Here is a 21,594-nt window from a genome sequence, read left to right as displayed (position 1 = left end):
TTATACCTCCTAATATTTTGAGAAATACCTCCTCGGTGTTATGCGATCCTGATACAGATCGTAATTTTTACCTCTTCGAAAGCGAAAAGTTGGATTTTGTATTAGGAGTACATCAAAGCGAGGAGGTAAACGATTGTTTCCCGCTCAAATAATTATACCTCCTGATACTTTGAGAAATACCTCCTCGGTATTATGCGATCCTGATACAAATAGTAATTTTACCTCCTCGAAATTTTTATTAGAAAAAAAGATTTCTTTTCCTTCTTTACTGTTAGTTGAGCTACTGAATTGTAGATGTCGCTGGATAACTCGCCTAAAATTATACCTCCTAATATTTTGAGAAATACCTCCTCGGTGTTATGCGATCCTGATACAGATCGTAATTTTTACCTCTTCGAAAGCGAAAAGTTGGATTTTGTATTAGGAGTACATCAAAGCGAGGAGGTAAACGATTGTTTCCCGCTCAAATAATTATACCTCCTGATACTTTGAGAAATACCTCCTCGGTATTATGCGATCCTGATACAAATAGTAATTTTACCTCCTCGAAATCGAAAAGTTGGATTTTGTATTAGGAGTACATCAAAGCGAGGAGGTAAACGATCGTTTCCCGCTCAAATAATTATACCTCCTGATACTTTGAGAAATACCTCCTCGGTATTATGCGATCCTGATACAAATAGTAATTTTACCTCCTCGAAATCGAAAAGTTGGATTTTGTATTAGGAGTACATCAAAGCGAGGAGGTAAACGATCGTTTCCCGCTCAAATAATTATACCTCCTGATACTTTGAGGAATACCTCCTCGGTGTTATGCGATCCTGATACAAATAGTAATTTTACCTCCTCGAAATCGAAAAGTTGGATTTTGTATTAGGAGTACATCAAAGCGAGGAGGTAAATGATCGTTTCCCGCTCAAATAATTATACCTCCTGATACTTTGATAAATACCTCCTCGGTATTATGCGATCCTAATACAAATCATAATTTTACCGCCTCGAAAACGAAATTTTCGATTTTGTATTAGGAGCACATCAAACCGAGGAAGTAAACGAACGTTTTCCTCCTGAATAATTAATTATATCTCCTTGTGGGGAATAATGTCCACAATATAAATGTAAATATATTGAATGAATGAACCTGCTTGAAGAACTTTCGTTGGATGAAATATATAATAATTTTTAATGACTGAATAATATAATAATAATTGATTTTGTTTAGCAACAGGATCTTGTTTCTACATGCCGTGTGCACAGCATGCTACAGAGGGGGGAATATTTGTGGCCTTATCTAATTTTATTATGATACTTTTTAGATCTAGTTATTAGTTTAATATACTGTATATATTTTATAAGCATTTTATTGTTTTTAATATTTACAATTTTTATCCCCTTAATACATTCTAATATATATATTATTAGTATATTATTTTCACCCTCTACCCTCTTCCTCCATTTCCATACCCTTGGCTCCTCGGCCCAATCATCCCCTCATCCTTCCCTTTGTCTCCTTAACCCCACAACCATTCTCATCCATCGGTTCCCCTCTCCCCCCTCTCCTAAGATCTGCCCTTGGTCCAACTCCTCCTCCCTCAACTTACTGCACCCATTCAACATATGTTCCTGTTGTATACGGTGTTAGGTAGATGGCGTTAGTAGTAAGGTCGATAAAGACGATACTGTAAAAAGAATAGTAAGATGTAATGGACGCTGAATGATGCTTAATAAAAAGTTAGATAGTATAATAAAACGGTAGTGTTTTAATTAATGAACATAAGACAGTTCCAACGTTTCCCATTCCTCCCTGCATAGCCTACACCACCTCTCCTCATCGGCCATCCAGTATCTGTTAGCTCTCTCCTCGTTTCCACAACGGAACCTAGCCACCAACTTCTTCCCTTCCTCATCTCCTTCCAATAACGTTGTATGTATATATTGTTTCCATAGATTATTATTATTTTTTATAAAGATGTAACCAGATCTAAAATATCAAATTTAAAATGTAAATTATTAATAGTGGTTGAACTATTATAACAACTATAAATTGGATTGTTATTTTTTACAATTTCACCACAAACTGACGGGGGCCGGTCGATGTCTTCGAAAATTCTTAAACAGTGTTAATATAATATTATCAACTACCTTAAAGTGTTTTTATTCCTCCGTAACAATTTCTGAAAATATATGTATATATATCGAAGAGACGTCCGCAAATATCAGAGATAAATCATATTTTTAATGTTTTGGTGCTAAATAAAGATTTTAAGATACAATAAACATGTTATTTGTGAGGTTACGTTTTATCAATTTTAAAGTAACTCCTCACCAATAGATGTCCCTCTTCATCTTATCCCCCTCTTACAAAAAAAATTAACCCAAACAATTTTGACAGCAATATCCCAAACTAAACTAAGTTTTATCGCATTAATAAAATGGATTTAGAGCTAGATGACGAAACGAATATCCTAGATTTAAACGACTACGAGTTATTAGAAGTGTTAAAATACTTAAGCGCAACCGACTTGTGGCAAATAAATAAGTAAGTAGCGAAAACACCGACATAACCTCAACTTCAATTTTTAATCCTACAACAGAACTTGTCTCCGATTTAATTATTTAATCCGATCGAGGAATTTATGGAAACGCGTTGAATTGAGAGACGCCCCGCATTGCGAGGAAAAAATTAAATTCGCCTTCGATCACATCGGAGAAGCAACGAAAGATGTACGATTATGCGCCGAGGAAAGATTTATGGAAGTTCTACCCCCGCAATTCGAAACTTATTTACGTCCAACGATTTTAACCGTTTTAGCATTGGAAAATCAGAAGATTAATGGCGAAAATGTACGATTAATTAGAATTAATGAAAAGTAAGGTTATGTGATGAATTTTTTTTTTAGGTTAAATTGAGGGATTTTCCTGATACTTTATTAGAATTAAGTTTAAAAAAAACTTTTATTATTAAAGGAAGATTATTTTTTGAACGAAGTAATGAAAGAATGGTTAATTTAAAAGTCGTTATTTTGGATCATTGTTTTTGGTTAGAATCGATAATGTTAGTTCATATGAGTAAATACGAATCTCTCGAATATTTATCATTGTATAAGTGCAAAAGAATGTGCGATACTGATATGGCTTATATAAGTTTAGCGGGGAGATTTGGTTTTAATAAATTACGAGTTTTGGATTGTCGCTTTTCAGGGTTAGGGGACCAAGTGTTGCGAGTGCTTTACACAAAACCTCATTTGCGCGAAATTTATTTCGAAAATTACTTAACAAGCTTTTACTTAGAAAAAGCACGAAGAGAATTGGAAATAACCAACGGAGATACCCCCAAAAAATATTCGTATTTAGCCCAATATGATGATATCATGATGTTTGAACAACGAACGATTCAATATTATTTCGGGAACATCATTTATTGCAAAAAAGGAAATTTTGATGCGGTTTCCGACGATGGAACTTTAGTTTACCGATTCACTGAGCCTTTTAAAGATGAAACTTTATCATATAAAAGTGTATTATATGAACACCCCTACAAAAAATGCCAATGTGAAAATAAAAATAAAACGACGGACAATTTAATGAAAAATAAAGGTCCTACAAATAAAATGAAAAGTTTAAAAAAGCGCGGGATGCTCCGAATTGAAGAAGTAATCCACCAAGAAATCGAAAAAGCCACTTCGAGCACCACGCGAATTAATCATTTATTATCGTTACCCCGCCCAACAAATACCAAAACCCCCCCACCAAACGTTGATATCAACTCCGAAGCGAACATTAATAACCACTTTTATACCTGGATTCACCACCGAGAACCGCGGAACCACTACGAAATGGCTATGTTTGAAAATTCCGATTTAAACCCTCCGCTACATAGCTGCGAAGAATTCGTATTTTTCTTAAACGATAATAATAATCCTGGAGAATCATCTAATAACAATCAAAACGACGGTAGTTCGAATTTAAAACGTAAAAGAAAAAATTCCGACTCTGATGACACCGAAAACGTAGGTAAACGAAAGGATAATCAAGACGCTAAACCGCGGGAGTTGTACGTTTTAGTCGACGCGATGGTGAATCGATTCGGCGCCCCAACCAAACGGCAAGTTGGATTAAAAATGATTTCTTTGCGCGGATTTAAACGAATTACGGATAAAACGTTGGAGAGTTTGGCCCACTTGGATTTGGAATTACTTGATGTGACGTTTACGAGAGTTACAGAGGAGGGATTGAAAGATTTCGCACTTTTAAACCCGAATTGTCGGGTTGTACATGAAAGTTCGTGTCGATGTAGACCTGAAATGCATTTTTAATTAATAAAACTATTTAAAAACTTGAAGTCGTTTATTAAAAGAAAATAGCGCCATCTATTATTGAAAAGCGAAAGCTAAAAAAAAACTAACCTCAAAGTTTTAATTTATTAACCTCACTTATCCTTTCGTTCTTTAATCGCAATTTTAACCCCCGTTTTAGAGATTAACGCAATTTCCGCCGACAATACCAATTGGTGATTGACGGAAACGAATTGGTACTTTAAAATTAATTTCGCTAACACCACTTTGATTGCGAACATTGCGTATTTTTGCCCGATGCAATTCCTTGGGCCCGCACTAAACGGGATGAAAGAGTACGGGTGTCTTTCGCGTATGTTTTCGGGCGAGAAACGTTCGGGGATGAATTCTTCCGGATTTGGGTAATTTTCTGGTTCCATGTGGATGCTGATTAAAGCCGGGACTATTACTAAACCTTTCGGGAGGGTTGTTCCGTTCCAATGGACGTCTTCGCCTAATTCTCGCCCGATTATAGGAACGTGAGTGTATCTCCGCATTGATTCTTTAATAAACATTTCTAAGTATTTCATTTTTTGCAATAAAGGTAACGTTATTTCTGTGGTGGGGTCGTTATCTAAGACTGAGCGGATTTCTTCGTAAACTTTTTGTTGGATTTCTGGGTGCTCCGCTAAGTTGTAAAGGGCGTAAGCAACGGTGGCTGCAGTTGTGTCATAACCTAATAAGTAAATTGTGAAATTGATTTGATTTTGGTGGTTAATTAATAATACCTGCAAACATTAAGGTATGTACTTGGTCTTTTAAGACGTATTCGCTCATCTCGAAGTTTTGTTTAGACGTCTCCATTAGTAGATCTAACGAAACGATTTTTTGTTTCTTCCCATCGATCGTAACCATCTCGTAACTATCCCCCATCTCATTATTTTTCTTCCGAATCGTTTCTAAGATGTAATTATCCAGCTTATTCATCGCGTTTTCCGCCCTCCAATAATTCCGCGTGAAATAATAAGTTAAATCGAAGTATTCTAAAGGATTAATTAACCTGTTTGTTACGATTAAAAGAAGCTTTTTCCCTTCTTCCAAATACATGCGATTATTCGCTTCGTTTTCTTCGGATTTTAGCCCCATTACGGTCTCTGTTAACTGATTTAGGGCCCACATTGCGGTTATCGGGGGTAAATTTGATTCTTTTTTGACCGTTTCTTTTTTTAAATCGTTTATGAAAGCCTCGGAGTGTTTGTTAAAGATTTTTAGGAACTTCTCGAGGATTTTGAAGTGAAACGTTGGGGTTAAAAGTTTCCTTTGAGACTTCCAGGTCTCCCCGTTGGCTGCGATCAAACCATTTCCACCCAATTTTTTGATTATTTTGTAAAAAGAGGGTTTGTTGATGTGCTTTGGGGATGATAAAATCATTTCTAACAAGTTTAAATCGGAGGTGAATATAACGGGGATTGGGCCGCACATGACGCCATAGGTTTTTCCGTAAATTTTCGGGTAAGTTACCAAATTTCGGTATAAATCTAAAAGGTTAAGCTTAATTTCGTTTGATTTTCTGGTTCAAACTTACCTAAAGTGTTCTTGTAAACGAGCATGCTCCCGAAAATGGGGATTTGATGCACGAAGGGTACATTTTTTAGCTTCGATTTGATCCAAAAATAATTCCAGTAATAATAAACGAGGGAAATGAAGAGAATTGAGATGAATAAAAGAAGCAAAGGAAATAAATCCATTCCGAGAGGAATTAATTAAAGTGCCACAAATTAAACGAGGAACCTATTTTATAAAGTGATTAAAAATGGAGCAATTATTATTAATTACGTTAATTGGAAAATATCCCAATTAAAATTGGCGTCAAAATAGGTGACATGGTATCGGAAACTAATTACTTATTTGTTGGCAAAAAATAAACTCAATTCCCATGTTTTCCCCAAGGTTATCAACAACCTTACTAATTCAATTCAACCTTTCTAGTTAAAACGAAAATGTGCTCTCCGATACTTTCTCAGACACTCAACGTAACCTATTTCATCTCAATTTTAATCACCCCCCTATTAATTATTATTATTTACTACTACTACATCTACTTTAAAACCAAAAATCGGTTAAAAAATGTACCCAAAATCTCTCCCAACATCGCAAGTAATCAAGAAGGCATTTACAACGATTTATTAATAAAATACCCGAAAATTTGCGGAAAATCGTTTTGGGCGATGCTCGGATTCGAGCCGATTCTATTCTCTTGCGATAAAGATTTGATTGAGGCCGTTTTATCATCGCATAAGCACACCAACAAACCCAACATAATCAAATTTTTGAAGCGAATCGGGAAAAATGGGTTAATCGCCGCAAATGGTAATCAAACAATGTTAGGAAATAAAAAAATCCTTTAAAATGAGCTCAAACTCGATGAGATCTCAAAAAACACCCGAGATAACCTCACTTTAATTTTATGACATAACCTCAAAATGCGAAAAATAGATGTTAAGTTTGAACTCATTTTGAAGCACTTTTTAATTTCAATAAGAATCAAATCATTATAACTTTTAATTTAAGAAAATACTTGGAGAAATCACCGAAAAGTCCTAACCCCATCGTTTCATTACAACCTATTAGAATCAAATTATTTAAAAACCTTCAACATCGAATCAAATCGATTCGTTGATGATTTAAAAGAATACTTAAAAGACGATTCATGCGAATTAGTGTCAAAAGCAAAATTGTGGTCTTTCCGACAAGCTTTGGAGACTTTGTTGGGGATAAAATCGTCCCCGAAACACAACTTAACCTCAATTTATATGGAGAAATTGGAAGATTTAATAAAAATTATCTCAAACAGAGTTATTAATCCTTTGGAATATTTCGATTTCACTTACTATTTTACAAACAATTATCGGCGAGAAAAACAATTAATCCGTTTCATGGACAAATTCGCTTTGGAGATAATTGAGGAAAAAATCTCAACACTTCATGAAGAATCTCCAAAAACCACGTTAAACTTAATGCTTAAAGAATTAGTCAATAAAAGGTGGAGTTTAAGAGATGTTTTTGACGAAATCTACACGACTCTTTTCACAGTAAAAACATAACCTCGAAATAAACTCCATAAATTATTTTTTCTTTGTAGAGTTTTGAAACGACAGCTTTAACATTATCTTACACCATTTTTAACTTCGCTAACCATCCGGAGATGCAAGAAAAGGCCTACAACGAAATCAAAAACGTTTTAAGTCCTAACATTAATCAAGAACTAACCTCAAATTTACTCAAAAAGCTCAAATATTTAGACTCATTTCTTAAAGAATCGATGCGAATCTACACCGTGACTGGAGTATTACCCCGGAAATTAGGCGAAGAAGTTAAATGGGGCGAATTAACTCTCCCGAAAGGATTGACAGTTGTAATTCCAGTTCAAGCGCTTCACAACGACCCACAAATTTATCCGGAACCGTATAAGACAATCCCCGAACGATTCGATAAAGCAAAAAGTAACGTTTATATTCCTTTTAGTTGTGGCCCAAGAAGTTGTATTGGTGCGAAATATGCTATGTTGGCTTTAAAGACTTGTTTATGCAAGTTATTGTTGAATTATAAGCTTGTTTCCATTGGACACCAATTGCAACGTTCCGTTCAAGTTACTATTATATCTAAAAACGGGGTTAAAATTAAATTAGAGAAACGAAATTAATTAATAAGTTTAAAATAATAGCTTAATACCCAACTCTAAATTTTATATTTATAGGTTATGTTGAAGAATTACTAAATAAAAAAAAAATAATAGGAGGTTATGTGTCAATATTTTTATACCAAAAAATTGTAATAAAATTTAAAACATTAAATAAGAAACAAATTAGAAAAACATCTATTTAACACTTTAATAAAACCTTTTTAGCACTTTCTAATTCCATAAAATTATTAAAACTAGTCCATCCCGAAACGAAGCACCAAATTTAAGTTAATTAAAACAATAACTCCCTCATCTATAAACATTATATTGATTCAATAATCTCCCAATTTCCGAATTTAAACTTAACTCTTCCATTTGAGACCCAGAAACTATATCAATAGCTTGTTGCAACCAATCGATACCTCTATGAATATCCCCTAAAGCGATATAACACTTCCCTATATACATTTTATTCTCTTTCCAATCACTCGATGTTAATCTCTCGGCCTCTAAAAAACAATTTAAGGCTTCATCGTAAGTCCCATTTGGAGGTTCTCCAAATAAAGCGGTCGCTACTTTTCTTTCAAACCACTTTAACCCGGCTATTTCGTATTTAAACCTCCCCAACATGTGATGTAACGAAGCATCCGTTGGGTTTAATTTAATCGCGATATCAACGTGTTGTTTAAATAAAAATCCATCCGCGATTCTTTGTTTGGTTGGTTCAAAATCAGATCTTAACCCCACTAAAATCGCGTACAATTTATGCACCTCTGGGTTATTCGGTTCAAAATTTAAAGCTCTATTACAAGCATTAACACCTTTTGAGATGTTTTCTCGTTTTGTTTGAGGTTGAACCGAATGAACGGCAGCGGCATGACAACATTTAGCTAGACGATACCAAAATTGGGGATCGTTAGGATATTTTCCACATAAATTATCTAAAATAGTTAGTGTTTCGAGGATTATTTCAGTATCATCTGTTCCTAATCTTTTATCGATGTCAATTAGTGTTAATTCCTTTGGTTCACGCACTAATCCATCAACTTCTTCATCAGAAATATCAAAAAATTCTTGATCAGAAGTATCTGATGGCGATTTATAATCCTCAGTGTCTGAGATTGTATAAGATTTTGCAGAAGAAATGGTTGGTTTTGTTGAAAAATGATTTCTTCTATAAAAAAATTAATTTGAGGTTATGTTTGTTTTTTGACATTTCAAAAAATATTTAATTAATAAATTCATGATTATTTTTGGTAAATTAGTTCGATTCAAGTCATTTAATGCTTACTTAGCTTTTTGCGATTTCCTCATCCGTTCCAATTCTTCCCTCATATTCGTAATTTGTGCATCAATTCTATTTAAATTTTGAGCCATAGCTCTACTACGTCTTTCCTGGCGGAAATGCTCGTACAATATTATACTAACAGCCCCCATTATGCCCACTAAACCAGCTCCGATAATATAAAGTTGATTAGGCGTTGAGGACATTTTTATAAAAAATTCCTTAAAATTAATTTTTTTTGTGGTTATCTAAAACGTTCGTGGTGATCTTTTATACTTAATTTGTTCTTCTTTGAGGGTCTTTTCGCGATTTACATTAATTCAAATGGGTTAATAGAGCAAGTAGAACCAACTTTGACGTTTTTAGTTTTATAGGTTATAATCGTTAAAATTGTTGCCAACTTCATGTGGTTATTTTAATTCGAATTAAAATAAAATAAAATAATTGAAATTCGTTAAAAATATTAAAATTGAATTAGAAATAAATATAGAAATGAGTTAAAAAATAATAATAAATTAATAGAATAACGTGAACTGAAACGGTGCTACTTTGTCTTGAATACAAACTTAGTATCCTTAGTATACCATAGCAACGTAAATAAAAACAAATTATTTTGAAGATGAATTTAATCAAGCTAAGTTTTATCAAGAGTTGTTTTAAAAATGCTCTACAAAAATGATTTTAAACCGATTTAAAACTTAAAGAAATCAAGTGAATATAGAGAGCGAAAGTTTGGTAAAAAATTGTGATATTTTATAATAAGGTAAAGCCGCTTAATATTTTTTTCTATAGGTTATAGGTTATGTTTAAAGTTGTTTGTTTTTTATGCCAACGTATAAAAATTTTAATACAAAAGAATTATTTAAGTTGGTAGTACATAACCTCTAAAAAAACCAACGATCTGGCAATGTCGTTTGCTCCGCTGCTCGAGAAACGAAGCGAGCGACGTTGCCAGATCGTTGGAAAAAAAAACATAACTTCTTATAACCGAAATAATAAATTCTATTAAAATGATTAATATTTTAACTATATTTTTTTAGATACCAACTTTAAAAAGAAAAAAATTCGAATTTCCAAGCAACCCATTAAAACAAATTTGTCAATAAATCTTGTTTGATCAATAAATAAACATATAATCTGCCAATTCCATAAAGATAAAATTAAAGGAAAAGATGTCTTTGGTAGTTGAAACTCCCCAAACGGATCCAAACGCCCAAAAAGAAGAATCAGCGATAGCGAAATTTTGTAAAGGACCAAGAATGACGAAAGAATTCATTAAAAAACATTGCAAAGAAAATAAACTTTACGCAACGCCCTACCTAAACGATGTCCTTTATTTACATTTTAAAGGCTTCAGTGAAATCGAAAATTTAGAGGAATACACAGGATTGAGATGTTTATGGCTAGAAAATAACGGGTTATTAAAAATATCCGGATTAGATAATCAAACGGAGTTGAGAAGTTTGTTTCTGCATTACAACTTAATACGGAAAATCGAAAACGTGGGACATCTCGTCTTTTTGGACACTCTAAATCTGTCTCATAACCAAGTTAGAAGAATTGAAAACTTGGATAGCATCAAAACGTTGCACTCTTTGAATTTGGCGAATAATTATTTGGAACATTTGGAAGATGTGGAACATTTGGAGCTTTTAGACGAGGTTTCCGTGCTGGACGTTTCCAACAATCACATTGAAGATCCTTTGATTGTGAAAGTTTTGGGGAATATGAAGAGTTTGAGAGTGTTGAATATGATGGGGAATCCCGTTGTGCGAAAAATACCTTCGTATCGGAAAACTATGATAATAACTTGTGTAAATATTAATCGTTTTGGGGATTTTATTCGATTTATTTGATTTCTTTTTAGAAAGATCTTCGTTATTTAGATGATCGCCCAGTTTTTCCACGGGATAGAGCGTGCGCAGAAGCATGGTAAGTTAAATTATAATTAGTTATACTATATTATAAAGGTATTTTATTTTAAGGGAAAGAGGTGGGATTACGGAAGAAAGCGCTGAAAGACAACGTTGGATACAAAGAGAACGCCAACGAATCATGGACAGTGTAAACGCTTTAGTTAGAATGCGAGATGAAAGGAGGCAAGAAGCTGCAGCTGCTGCTGCTCATTTAGACAGTGGGATGGGCACTTCAGTTCATGATTCAGAAAGCGAAGCTGATACATTATCAGAAATTGTTCCAAATCAAGATGAAGAAGAGAATAACGTTGCAGAAAATCACCCAGAAAAAGAAAATGAAAGTCAAGAAGAGAAAAGTGTTGATTCAGAACCTCAAGTAATCCAAAACATTGAAAATAATCCGGAAGAAATTAAAATTAATCAAGCTGCAATGATATTTAGTGAATCAGAAGATGAAGAAGAATTGTCTTTGTCTGCATCATCATCAACAACATCAGAAAGTGATGATTTTATGAGGGAACACCAACCAGATCCCGATGAATATATTGAATATCGCGAAAGAATCTTTGATTTTGAACCAAAAGGAACGAGGAGAAGTCGCAAAGAGAAAAAAAAATTAATTGTTGAAATTAATACCGAGGAAGAAAATGTTAGGCAAGATGAAAATAATAAAGATGAGAATGATGAGAAAGGTGATGCGGAAAAGGAGATAAAATTGATAGAAAATGTCGATGATAATATTGATGATAATATTAATTATAAAGGGATTGCGAAAATTCTTCAAGAAGAATATGATGATAATAACAAAGAAATCGATGAAAATAATGAAGGAGATGTTGAAATTGAGAAAAGTCCAGAAGAAATTGAGGAAAATCAAAAAGATAATGAGATAATTGAAGAAAAGAAAGAGGATGTTGAAAAAATTAAAGCGCTTGCGAAGATGCTTCAAGGTGAGCTTGAGTCTGAATCGTTTTTTTGGACTTTTGGAAAAGAAGAAATTGAAGAATCAAAAGAAATTAATGATTCAAAAGATTCTGATGAAGAAATTGTTGAAAATCCTGAAATTAAATCTAAAAAAGAATTAAAAAAAGAGAAAAAAATGTTTGAAGAGAAACTAAAAAAAGACGAAGAATTAAAACAAGTTGTCGAAGAGCTCAAAAAAGTGGAAGAAATCGATCAACGTTCTTTAGTAGAAATTTACGCTCCAAAAGATGAAAATTTATTCTCATCATCTTCATCATCATCATCATCAACTTCATCTTCGAGTGATTCCGAAGAGAATGAATTTTATTACGAAGATTTGGATAAAGGAATTGAGATTGAATGTAGAAACACGAAATTTAAAGAAGCCGAACAAGATATTATTGATAAAAATGTAAAAATTGAAAATATTGAAGAATCCGGACGAGAAATTTTAATGGGTATCCAAAAAGAGCAATCATTAAACGACGTAAAAGAATTATTAAAATGGAATTTGCCTATAAACACTGAAAACAGGGTAATTTTAAAACCGATTGATCGCTCAATACCGAATTCAACCCAAAGTCTCCGTTTAGATTCGATCGATACTTACGAATTAGTTCTCGATAAGATGGAGAGGAAGTTTGATGAAGAAGAAAAGGTTCGAAAATTAAAACAACCATCGAAATTAGCCGAGGCTGCTCATAAATATATTCGAATGATTGATCGTAGAGAACATATTGATCCAAACGAGGAAACAACAATTTCTAATTCGTTACAATTATCGAAAAATTTCCCCGTTTTTCAACACGTAGCCGGGGTTAACGTTGAAGTTGAAAACGTTGAGGAAGATAAGAAAGAAGAAATTTTGTCGATAAAAGCTTCAAATAACATCTCAAATTTACGGGAGGATATGAGAGCTTTTAATCGGCAAGTTGAGGAACTTACAAGCGTTTTCGATCGAAAATACGATCTATTAATACAGACTTATAACGAGTATTGGAACGAATACGTTAAGAGCCAAGAAAAAGAGGGGGAGAATGATGAGGAGAAGAAGGAACATGTTAAAAATAGTTATATTGAAAAGTTTTTAAACGATGATGAGAATGATGGTGATGATGATGATAGTGAAAAAAATGTTAAAAAATGTATTGATAAAAAAGAAGAAGAAAAAGTTGGCAATATAATTAATGAGATAAGAATTGGGGGAGGATATAAATATGCAAGAAATAAGGAGGTGTTTAAAGATGAGAATAATAAGGAAAATGATGATGTTACAAATGATGGAGATGGAAATTTAGAGGAAGAATATGTTGATGATTTAGTGAAAAAGATTGAGGAGGAAATGGTTGAAGATGAAATTGATAATGAAATTAATGGTGAGAATAAAGATATAAATGAAGATAAAAATGAAGATGAAAATACAAAATGTGGAATAGTTGTGGTTGAAAGAAATGTTTCTTGTACTTTAGAGATGCAATTAGCGACTAATAACCAAGAAAATGAAGAATGATTAGGAATTGATATAATTGATTTAAATCGGAATCCTAAATTTAAAACTTCTAATTTTTTAGAATTTGAAATTTGGGATCCCGATGGTTGGGGATTTGACTTTTAGAACTCTTTAGTAGAAGCATTTTAGATCTTATTATTAAATAAAAATATTGAGAGAATTGGGGTCTTTTTAGTTCGATTCGACACTAAAGTCCTCTACTACGCATTAATAGTACATTGTTTTATATGGAAGAGAAGCAGTGTTTTTTACGGCGTGTTCTGTCGTGTAATAACGGATTAATAACAGATGAGCCGTTAAAATTGTGGCGTGTCAGACAGTTTGTGACGGACCAGCCACAAACGAAACTGCTTCTCTTCCGAATAAAACCTAGTTCATTTTTTTTCTATAATACCTGCCAAATTGTTGTAAAGTTGGCAAAATTAATAGGGAGTTTTGTTTTATCATCTTTTAAAATAAATATGTCACATTGACGGTTGAGCTTTCGTTATTTAAAAAGAAAAGATGCATAAAAATGTTGTGGGATGTTTATTTGCCATTTATTTACCTAGAAAAGGTGTTTTGTTTTATTTAAGTACTTTGTAGCACGTTTTTACAACAAATATGTAATTCGTTAAAATCGTATTTATCTAAAAATGTATTAGTATTTTAACCTCAACTATTTAGTTACTGAAAATGTTACTAAAAATCAGGAAAACCCCTAAATAATACCAACAGAAACCCTAAAAAATTTACATTGACAAGTATTATAGAAAAAAAACGAACTATAGTATTTTTTCTTCAAACGTTTCAAATAATACGGCGCTAAAGTGAAATGTTTTTCAGCGTTATGGCGCTAAAGTGAAATTTACTTTAGCGCCATAACGCTGAAGTACTTTTTTGCTATGTTGATCTTAGCAACCGTTGTTATGCAAAAATGACTTACTTCTACCGCGAGTAAACACGTCAACAAAGTTGTCATTTAATGACGTTTGAAGAAAAAATCATATTCTGAGTGCAAAAGGAAACTGACTTATCTTAACATTCCTCAATTTTTTTTTAGAGTCGATTGATATTTGTAAACAATACTATCCTAACTTTTCCCAATTTAATTCGAGAAGATTAATTTATTAGTCAGATTGATCTCTCTTTATCTTATTATATTTATTTCTCAACTTTTTACCCTACTCCTCTTCATTCCATTTATTTTCAACAGAAACAAATCAATTAATTCAAAGAAATGAAATATTTAACATAGTAACTAAAATCCCCTATAATTCTTTTTAATTCACGTTTGCACACAATTTGTTTTCTTGCAGTAAATTGAGGATAATTGGTTTAGACTTTAGATAACGCGATTACTTAAATTGTTCAAACATTAGTTGGACAGTATTTAAAATTCATCGAATGTTAATGCGATTTCGTCAATAAATGCTCAATAAAATCGAATTAGACTTTTATTCAAGTTTAGAATCGCACTTTTTACCATGTCTTCGCCTGTGAGTAAAGTAAACGAGGAAGATTTAGAAAAAATTGCGATCGCGTTTAAGGACAATCGCGAAAAATTAAATAAATACGTCGAGTTGTTTAAGGAATGGATCAAAAGCGAAAATCATTTACCGCAAGATCTTGGTAAGGATTAAATTACGAATTAAATTCTTTAACAATTTTGAATTAATTTTTAGAGGTGTGTTTTATTGAGAATTTTATAAGGCTTTGTAAGTACGATTTTGAAAAGGCTAAATCGAAATTTGAATCTTATATAATAACGAAACATTCTCTGAATCATTTAAAACCGGAGTTTAAAATCGAAAAGGAGCGTTTTGAGCGGGATGATATTTCTAGAATTTTTGTAATCTCTCCGGATTTAACTTCCGATTTAAGCAGGATTTTTTATTTGTGGGGAACTCGAGAACAAAGCAATTTCGATTACAAATCGAGACAAAAATACGTTATTGATTTGGGTAAGATTTTCTTATTCGTAAAAGAATCAAATCAATTTTTAATTTGTTTTAGTTGAATGGTTTCTTCATTTGGGATTAAACGTAGGAACTAGTTTCGTTTTTGTCCTTAATTTCGACTGTTTTACTTTTCAATTGGCGACGAAATTAGATTTCGCAGTTGAAAGACGTTTTATGAACTTAACAGTCAATTGCCTTCCTGCTATAATTAAGCAAATTCATTGCATTAACGTCCCATCGGCTGCTAAATCATTCATCGTTCTTCTTAAATCGATTTGTTCGGAGAAAATACGAAATAGGGTAGGTTAATTAAATTTAATAATTCAAATATTAATTAATTTTTTTAAGATTATTATTCATAATGGTATCGATGATTTAAAGAAATTTATTCCCAGTGATGATCTTCCGATTGAATTAAATGGGACTTCGGGGAAAAGTGTCGAGGATTGGGCGAAAAATTGGGAACATTTTTATACACAAAACGGGGAGGTTCAGGAGAAAATTAAAAATTTACATCTTTGCGGGGAAATTCCGAAAAATAAGGTTCATTTGGATTGTTCGGCTGGGTTCGGTGCGAATGGAAGTTTTCGCCAGTTGCAATTAGATTAAAAGTTACATAAAATGAATCTCTAATAAAGTCTCAAATGCTAATGCCTCACTAGCATATAGTTCGTTTCTTTTCTATAATACTTCATAGAAAAATTTATATATATTATGTATATAGAAGGTCATCTCCCCACTATTTTTTGGTACATTGAGCGCTCCCAAGGGGATTGTGAGGGAACTAATTAGGTTAAAGCGCAAAATTTAAATATACAGGGTGCCCATTATGTATGGAATATAGTATATATCTTTGTAGGTATCAACTTTATAGAAAAACATTTTATATAAAACTTGTTTAATATTTTATTTGCCATAATAAGACTGCAGTCAATTGTTTTTAATTCAGAAAACAAATGAGTAAAGAATAATACTTAAATTTTTATAAATAGCAATGTATTCTTTCTTTAGGCTCATTTGATAGAGATTATTTTTCTCTTTACGATGGCGTAAAATTTTTGTATCCTTACATCTGAAAATGTTTGAGAAAAATGGAAAAATTGTTTATTAATAAAAATTAATCAATAACATTAATCTAGATATCCGAGATCGTCAAGTACCTCGAATTATTACTGTAAATTAAATTTACATACAAAATAAAACAAATAAACGAAAAATTAGTGTACATCTCCAATAATTCGAGGTACTTGACGATAAAGTTATTACTTAAATTTTCTTAATAAACAATTATTACATTTGTTTCAAAAATTTTCTGATATAAGGGTACTAAAATTTTACGTCATCGTAAAGAGAAAAAAAATCTCTATCAAATGAGCCTAACGAAAGGGTACATTGCCATTTAAAAAACTTCAAGTGTTATTCGTTGCTCATTTGTTTTCTGAAATAAAAACAATTGAATGCTGTCTTATGGCAAATAAAATATTAAACAACTTTTGTATAAAATGTTTTTTTATAAAGTTGATACCTACCAAGATATACAGCGTGTCCCGTATCTTCCGCATCAGAGCATTATACGGTTGTAGGATACATTATTCTGAAGCGATCTTTCTAATAAAATTTTTTCGAAATGTTTATAAACCGCACGGGAACTGTTTAAAGGAACTGTTTTTCGTCCAATCAGCAGATCGCAAATCAGACTCAGGTAATCGGTGCCACCCTCGGCCGGTCCGCTACGCCGATGATAACTCGTTTCCCACGTGTACTCACCAATAAATTCGTCATGGAAAGAGAAATAAACTTTTTCGATGAATCAAAGTTGTCCGTTATTGGTCGTCGTTAAACAGTTCCCGTGCGGTTATTATAAACATTTCGAAAAAATTTTATTAGAAAGATCGCTTCAGAATAATGTATTCTACAACCGTATAATGCTCTGATGCGGAAGATACGGGACACGCTGTATACTACATTCCATACATAATGGGCACCTGTAGGTATTTCTATACCGGTTTATACTAATACTTTATTTTGAAGAGGTCAAGTACATTTTACAAATAAATGCAAAAAAATATGAATTTATAGTTTTTCCAAGATAAAATTCATAATTTTAAATATAATATATGTATATTGCTCTCATTTAAGAGCGCCAATTTATCTATCGGATAAACTTATGAAGAGGTGGTAAATGTGGCCCTAACTTATTTAAACACTTAACTAAAGGATATAAAACACTAAGCCAAAGGAAAGTAAGAAAGAATATACACTGGGTTATCACCAGTTATCACACCAAACGACAAAACAAAAATGTGACGTTTGCTGTCACCTTTGAGTTTGACGGGTTTGACGTGACATATAAATTTTTCTATGGTTACAAGCGCTTTGTTTGTGTAGATAATGCAGATTGCTACAAATTCAGTCTACAACGACATCCAATGGATTGTGAGGGTACTAAAACCTGGGTCTACATTTTTATAGTAGTGAGATTGCACACCATGTAATACTTGTCAATGTAAATTATTTAGGGTTTCTGTTGGTATTATCTAGGACCCTTATAAAATTTATGTTGTTTTCATGATTTTTAGTAACATTGTCAGTAACTAATTAGTTGAGGTTAAAATACTAATAAATTTTTAGATAAATACGATTTTGACGAAGTACATATTTGTTATAAAAACGTGCTACAAAGTAATTAAATAGAATAAAATACCTTTTCTAGGTAAGTAAATGGCAAATAAACACCCCACAACACTTTTTATGCACCTTTTCTTTTTGAATAACGAAAGCTCAAACGTCAATGTGACATATTTACTTCAAAACATGATAAAACAAAACTCCCTGTTAATTTTGCCAACTTTACAAAAATTTGACAGGTATTATAGAAAAAAAATGAACTATAGCTGCTTCGACAAATTAATGACATTTGTAATTGTAAAAATTGTGTTAATGTCATTATTGCGGATGCTTAGTAACACCTTGGTGATTTGGAAATACACTAATATTTAGTTATAAAATCAAAGATGCACGGCTGCCTCGGCTTCTATACAACATCAATTTAGAAAGAAACCTTAAGAGGCCTACCTAGCTGGCGAAAAATTCGAAACGAGATTCCCTCGTGAACACGCTTAATGCGGCAACACCGCTCCATGTGTACTCGATCGGGCTGGCGCGCCAGGCCGATGGCGACTAGGACTGTCCGATTGTCGGGTAATTCCCCGACAATCAGCGACGTTGATTTTATTCTTAGTTGAATGCATTTGAATACGAGTCGGGGCCGCTTTTTGGAACATAGCTGTTATTGCTAGTATTTTATTATTATCAATTGTTAGTTAAAATTATATATTTTCACGAAAAGGGATGTTGGTGGATGCCGATCTTATCAGATTCCTCATTATAAAATTGCACAGTATACCAAATTTTATCAGTATATGACAAATCATTGAAATTATTACAGATAATCTATACCTTAGCCATTTATTGATTTATACAGGGTGATTTATCAGCTCACCATCAAACTTTGACATATGATAGCTAATCCAATTACAAAAAAAAATGTTAATGAACATATGTCCTATTTTAATTAATTACGAAATTATAACACTTTAAAGTTTTCATTTTTATATCATAATTAACTGCTACATTATTTTTAAAACACATAAATATTACAAATATTGTTCAAAATAGACTCCTTCTGAAGAAGGAATACATGCTTCACAATGACGAATTAAAGAGTTCTTCAGCCGAATTAAAATGTCTGGTTGATTTCTTGTTCCAGTAGCAGCCATTTGTATTCTGTTTAATGACTGTTTTCGTGTGTTAATTTCCACTTGATACACAATTTGTATCATATGACCCAATAAGTAGAAATCCAATGGATTAAGGTCGGGGGATCTAGGTGGCCAAGCAAATGGACCATTACCAATCCACTTGTTTGGAAAATATTGATCTAACCACTCGACAACTATTCTTCCGCGATTAGGGGGGCATCATCGTGCTGGTACCACATATTTTGAATTACATACATTAAGAGGTATATCTTCAAGTAAATCAAAAAGTGTGTTGTTCAAAAAATCTGTAGTTTACAGCGTTCAAACGTCCATCAAGTACATGCAAACCTAGTAAATTGTTGTTAAATAATCCACCCCAAACGTTGATGCTGAAACGTTGTTGAAATTTCCTTGGTCTAATCGCATGCAGATTTTGTAATGCCCAGATATGTTCATTATGGTAATTATTTATACCATCTCGTGTAAAACATGATTCATCTGTCCAGCGATCATTTGAAATGAAGTCATTATTTTGGGCATGTTACTACAATAACCATACACAAAATGCTAACCGTTGCTGATTATCTCCTGGCTGTAGAGCTTGAACGTTCTGTTTACGATACGGATGAAGGACTTGTCGATTCAATACGCGCCATGCAAAATGTTGGCTTACATGTATGTTGTGTGCTATTCTTCGAGTGCTGATGGAAGGATTATCAATGACAGCATTAATTACAGCTTCTTCGTCCGCTACATTAACTACATGCGGTCGAATAGGATTACCTGTTTCTCAAAGTCTTCTGAAAGAATCGCTAAAAACTGAATAATATGGCAAATGACGCTGTGGAAATCTTTCTTGATATTCTGATACTGATTGTCGACCGTTTCAATTGCAAAAAAATACATGAAAATTATATCAGCATACTCTTCAGTGCTATAAGCGTACATTTTGAGTTTCTTCTTGTATGTAATAATTAAACCTTACAGCAAACTGATATATTACAATGACAACTTTGTTTTTGTTGAATGTTTGATTTTACTGACTATTAATAAATTCGCTACAGAGAACTTTAAAGTGTTATAATTTCGTAAATAATTGAAATAGGATATATGTTCATTAACATTTTTTTTTGGTAATTGGATTAGCTATCATATGTCAAAGTTTGATGGTGAGCTAATAAATCAACCTGTATTTAAAGATTAAAAATGTTTAGACTAGCTGTCATAATTTTTGCTCTAGCAGTATATGTGGTTGAAATTATGCCACCACTTACAGAAACACCATATATTTTTATATAGGGTGCCCATTATTTATGGAATATGGTATATATCTCGGTAAATGTTGACTTTATAAAAAAACATTTTATACAAAAGTTGTTTAATATTTTATTTGCCATAATAAGACAGCATTCAATTGTTTATATTTCAGAAAACAAATGAGCAATGAATAACACTTGAATTTTTTTAATTGACAATGTACCCTTTCGTTAGGCTCATTTGATAGAGATTGTTTTTCTCTTTACGATGATGTAAAATTTTAGTACCCTTATATCAGAAAATATTTGAAAAAATTTAAAAATTGTTATTAAGAAAATTTTTAGTTTTTTATGAGTTAATATATTTTTTTATTATTTATATTGAATTATTTATTTTAAAATATACCTTTGGTGCTTCTTTATATTTTTATTTTGTATTTATTTTAATAATTAATCTAATAGTAGATGATCAGATAATTGTGCAAATATTCTCATTATTAAAAATGTATTGCCACATTTAGACATTGTTTTGCATTCTACGTAAATTAAATGTTTAAATTTAAATTAATGATATACAAATTTTTTGATCTATCCGAAAATATTAATCGCTTCAGGTTTGTTTTTCTTGGGAGACACTACGCCGACGTCTCGGTTACTGAGAATACCGAGCTCCACTATGTCTCGGGCAATGTTTGGGACGGAGCAATATTTGCGATGTTGCCGTATTTATACTCCACAAGCAATCAAAACGGACTACACGTTTTAAACCCATTTTATTTAAATTTGCTGCATTTAATAAAAAAATTGAACTCTTTAAATATGATTTACTTTACATTCCACTACCTCGTGATGCATTCCGTTTTTAAAAATTTTTTAAAACGTGATTTTAGAAACGTTACGCGACATTTTTTGAAAAAACTAAATGCATCACTAAAAACTATATAAAAAAATAGAAATTTTGATGTAACAAACATACAAAAATGTTAAACGATGGCTGAATAAAATGG

General features: G+C 32.4%; 5 protein-coding genes across 7 annotated transcripts; 3 read left to right on the top strand and 2 right to left on the bottom strand.

Moving 5' to 3' along the window:
* Nucleotides 1-1,343: 1,343 nt before the first annotated feature.
* Nucleotides 1,344-6,022, bottom strand: LOC111414106 (cytochrome P450 4d8-like). Of its 2 annotated transcripts, XM_071201107.1 has the most exons (5): nucleotides 5,860-6,022; nucleotides 5,063-5,812; nucleotides 2,143-5,010; nucleotides 1,823-1,981; nucleotides 1,344-1,679 (listed from the first exon to the last, which is right to left on the bottom strand). In XM_071201107.1, exons 1-3 carry the CDS (start codon nucleotides 6,020-6,022, stop codon nucleotides 4,430-4,432), a joined length of 1,494 nt encoding a protein of 497 aa, XP_071057208.1. In that variant the 3' UTR covers nucleotides 1,344-1,679; nucleotides 1,823-1,981; nucleotides 2,143-4,429. The 2 variants fall into 2 exon arrangements, with proteins under 2 accessions (XP_071057208.1, XP_022901057.2); XM_023045289.2 differs by having other exon boundaries at nucleotides 1,344-1,981.
* LOC111414102 (defective transmitter release) lies at nucleotides 2,433-13,790 on the top strand. The gene is made up of 6 exons (XM_071201063.1): nucleotides 2,433-2,539; nucleotides 2,595-2,844; nucleotides 2,901-4,306; nucleotides 10,389-11,055; nucleotides 11,109-11,173; nucleotides 11,227-13,790. Exons 1-6 carry the CDS (start codon nucleotides 2,433-2,435, stop codon nucleotides 13,628-13,630), a joined length of 4,899 nt encoding a protein of 1,632 aa, XP_071057164.1. The 3' UTR covers nucleotides 13,631-13,790.
* LOC111414080 (cytochrome P450 4d8-like) lies at nucleotides 6,275-7,977 on the top strand. Of its 2 annotated transcripts, XM_071201109.1 has the most exons (4): nucleotides 6,275-6,644; nucleotides 6,846-7,366; nucleotides 7,417-7,739; nucleotides 7,800-7,977. In XM_071201109.1, exons 1-4 carry the CDS (start codon nucleotides 6,275-6,277, stop codon nucleotides 7,975-7,977), a joined length of 1,392 nt encoding a protein of 463 aa, XP_071057210.1. The 2 variants fall into 2 exon arrangements, with proteins under 2 accessions (XP_071057210.1, XP_071057209.1); XM_071201108.1 differs by having other exon boundaries at nucleotides 7,417-7,977.
* Nucleotides 8,075-9,447, bottom strand: LOC111414108 (regulator of microtubule dynamics protein 3-like). The gene is made up of 2 exons (XM_023045291.2): nucleotides 9,248-9,447; nucleotides 8,075-9,130 (listed from the first exon to the last, which is right to left on the bottom strand). Exons 1-2 carry the CDS (start codon nucleotides 9,445-9,447, stop codon nucleotides 8,266-8,268), a joined length of 1,065 nt encoding a protein of 354 aa, XP_022901059.1. The 3' UTR covers nucleotides 8,075-8,265.
* Nucleotides 13,791-13,934: 144 nt separating the features above from the next.
* Nucleotides 13,935-21,405, top strand: LOC111414110 (clavesin-2-like). Its single transcript, XM_023045293.2, has 4 exons — nucleotides 13,935-15,241; nucleotides 15,295-15,573; nucleotides 15,626-15,870; nucleotides 15,919-21,405. Exons 1-4 carry the CDS (start codon nucleotides 15,097-15,099, stop codon nucleotides 16,177-16,179), a joined length of 930 nt encoding a protein of 309 aa, XP_022901061.2. The 5' UTR covers nucleotides 13,935-15,096; the 3' UTR covers nucleotides 16,180-21,405.
* Nucleotides 21,406-21,594: the final 189 nt, after the last annotated feature.

This window comes from Onthophagus taurus, unplaced genomic scaffold (genome assembly GCF_036711975.1).
Source record: "Onthophagus taurus isolate NC unplaced genomic scaffold, IU_Otau_3.0 ScKx7SY_16, whole genome shotgun sequence".
Lineage (NCBI taxonomy): Eukaryota > Metazoa > Arthropoda > Insecta > Coleoptera > Scarabaeidae > Onthophagus > Onthophagus taurus.
This window is presented reverse-complemented; position numbering and strand designations above follow the sequence as displayed.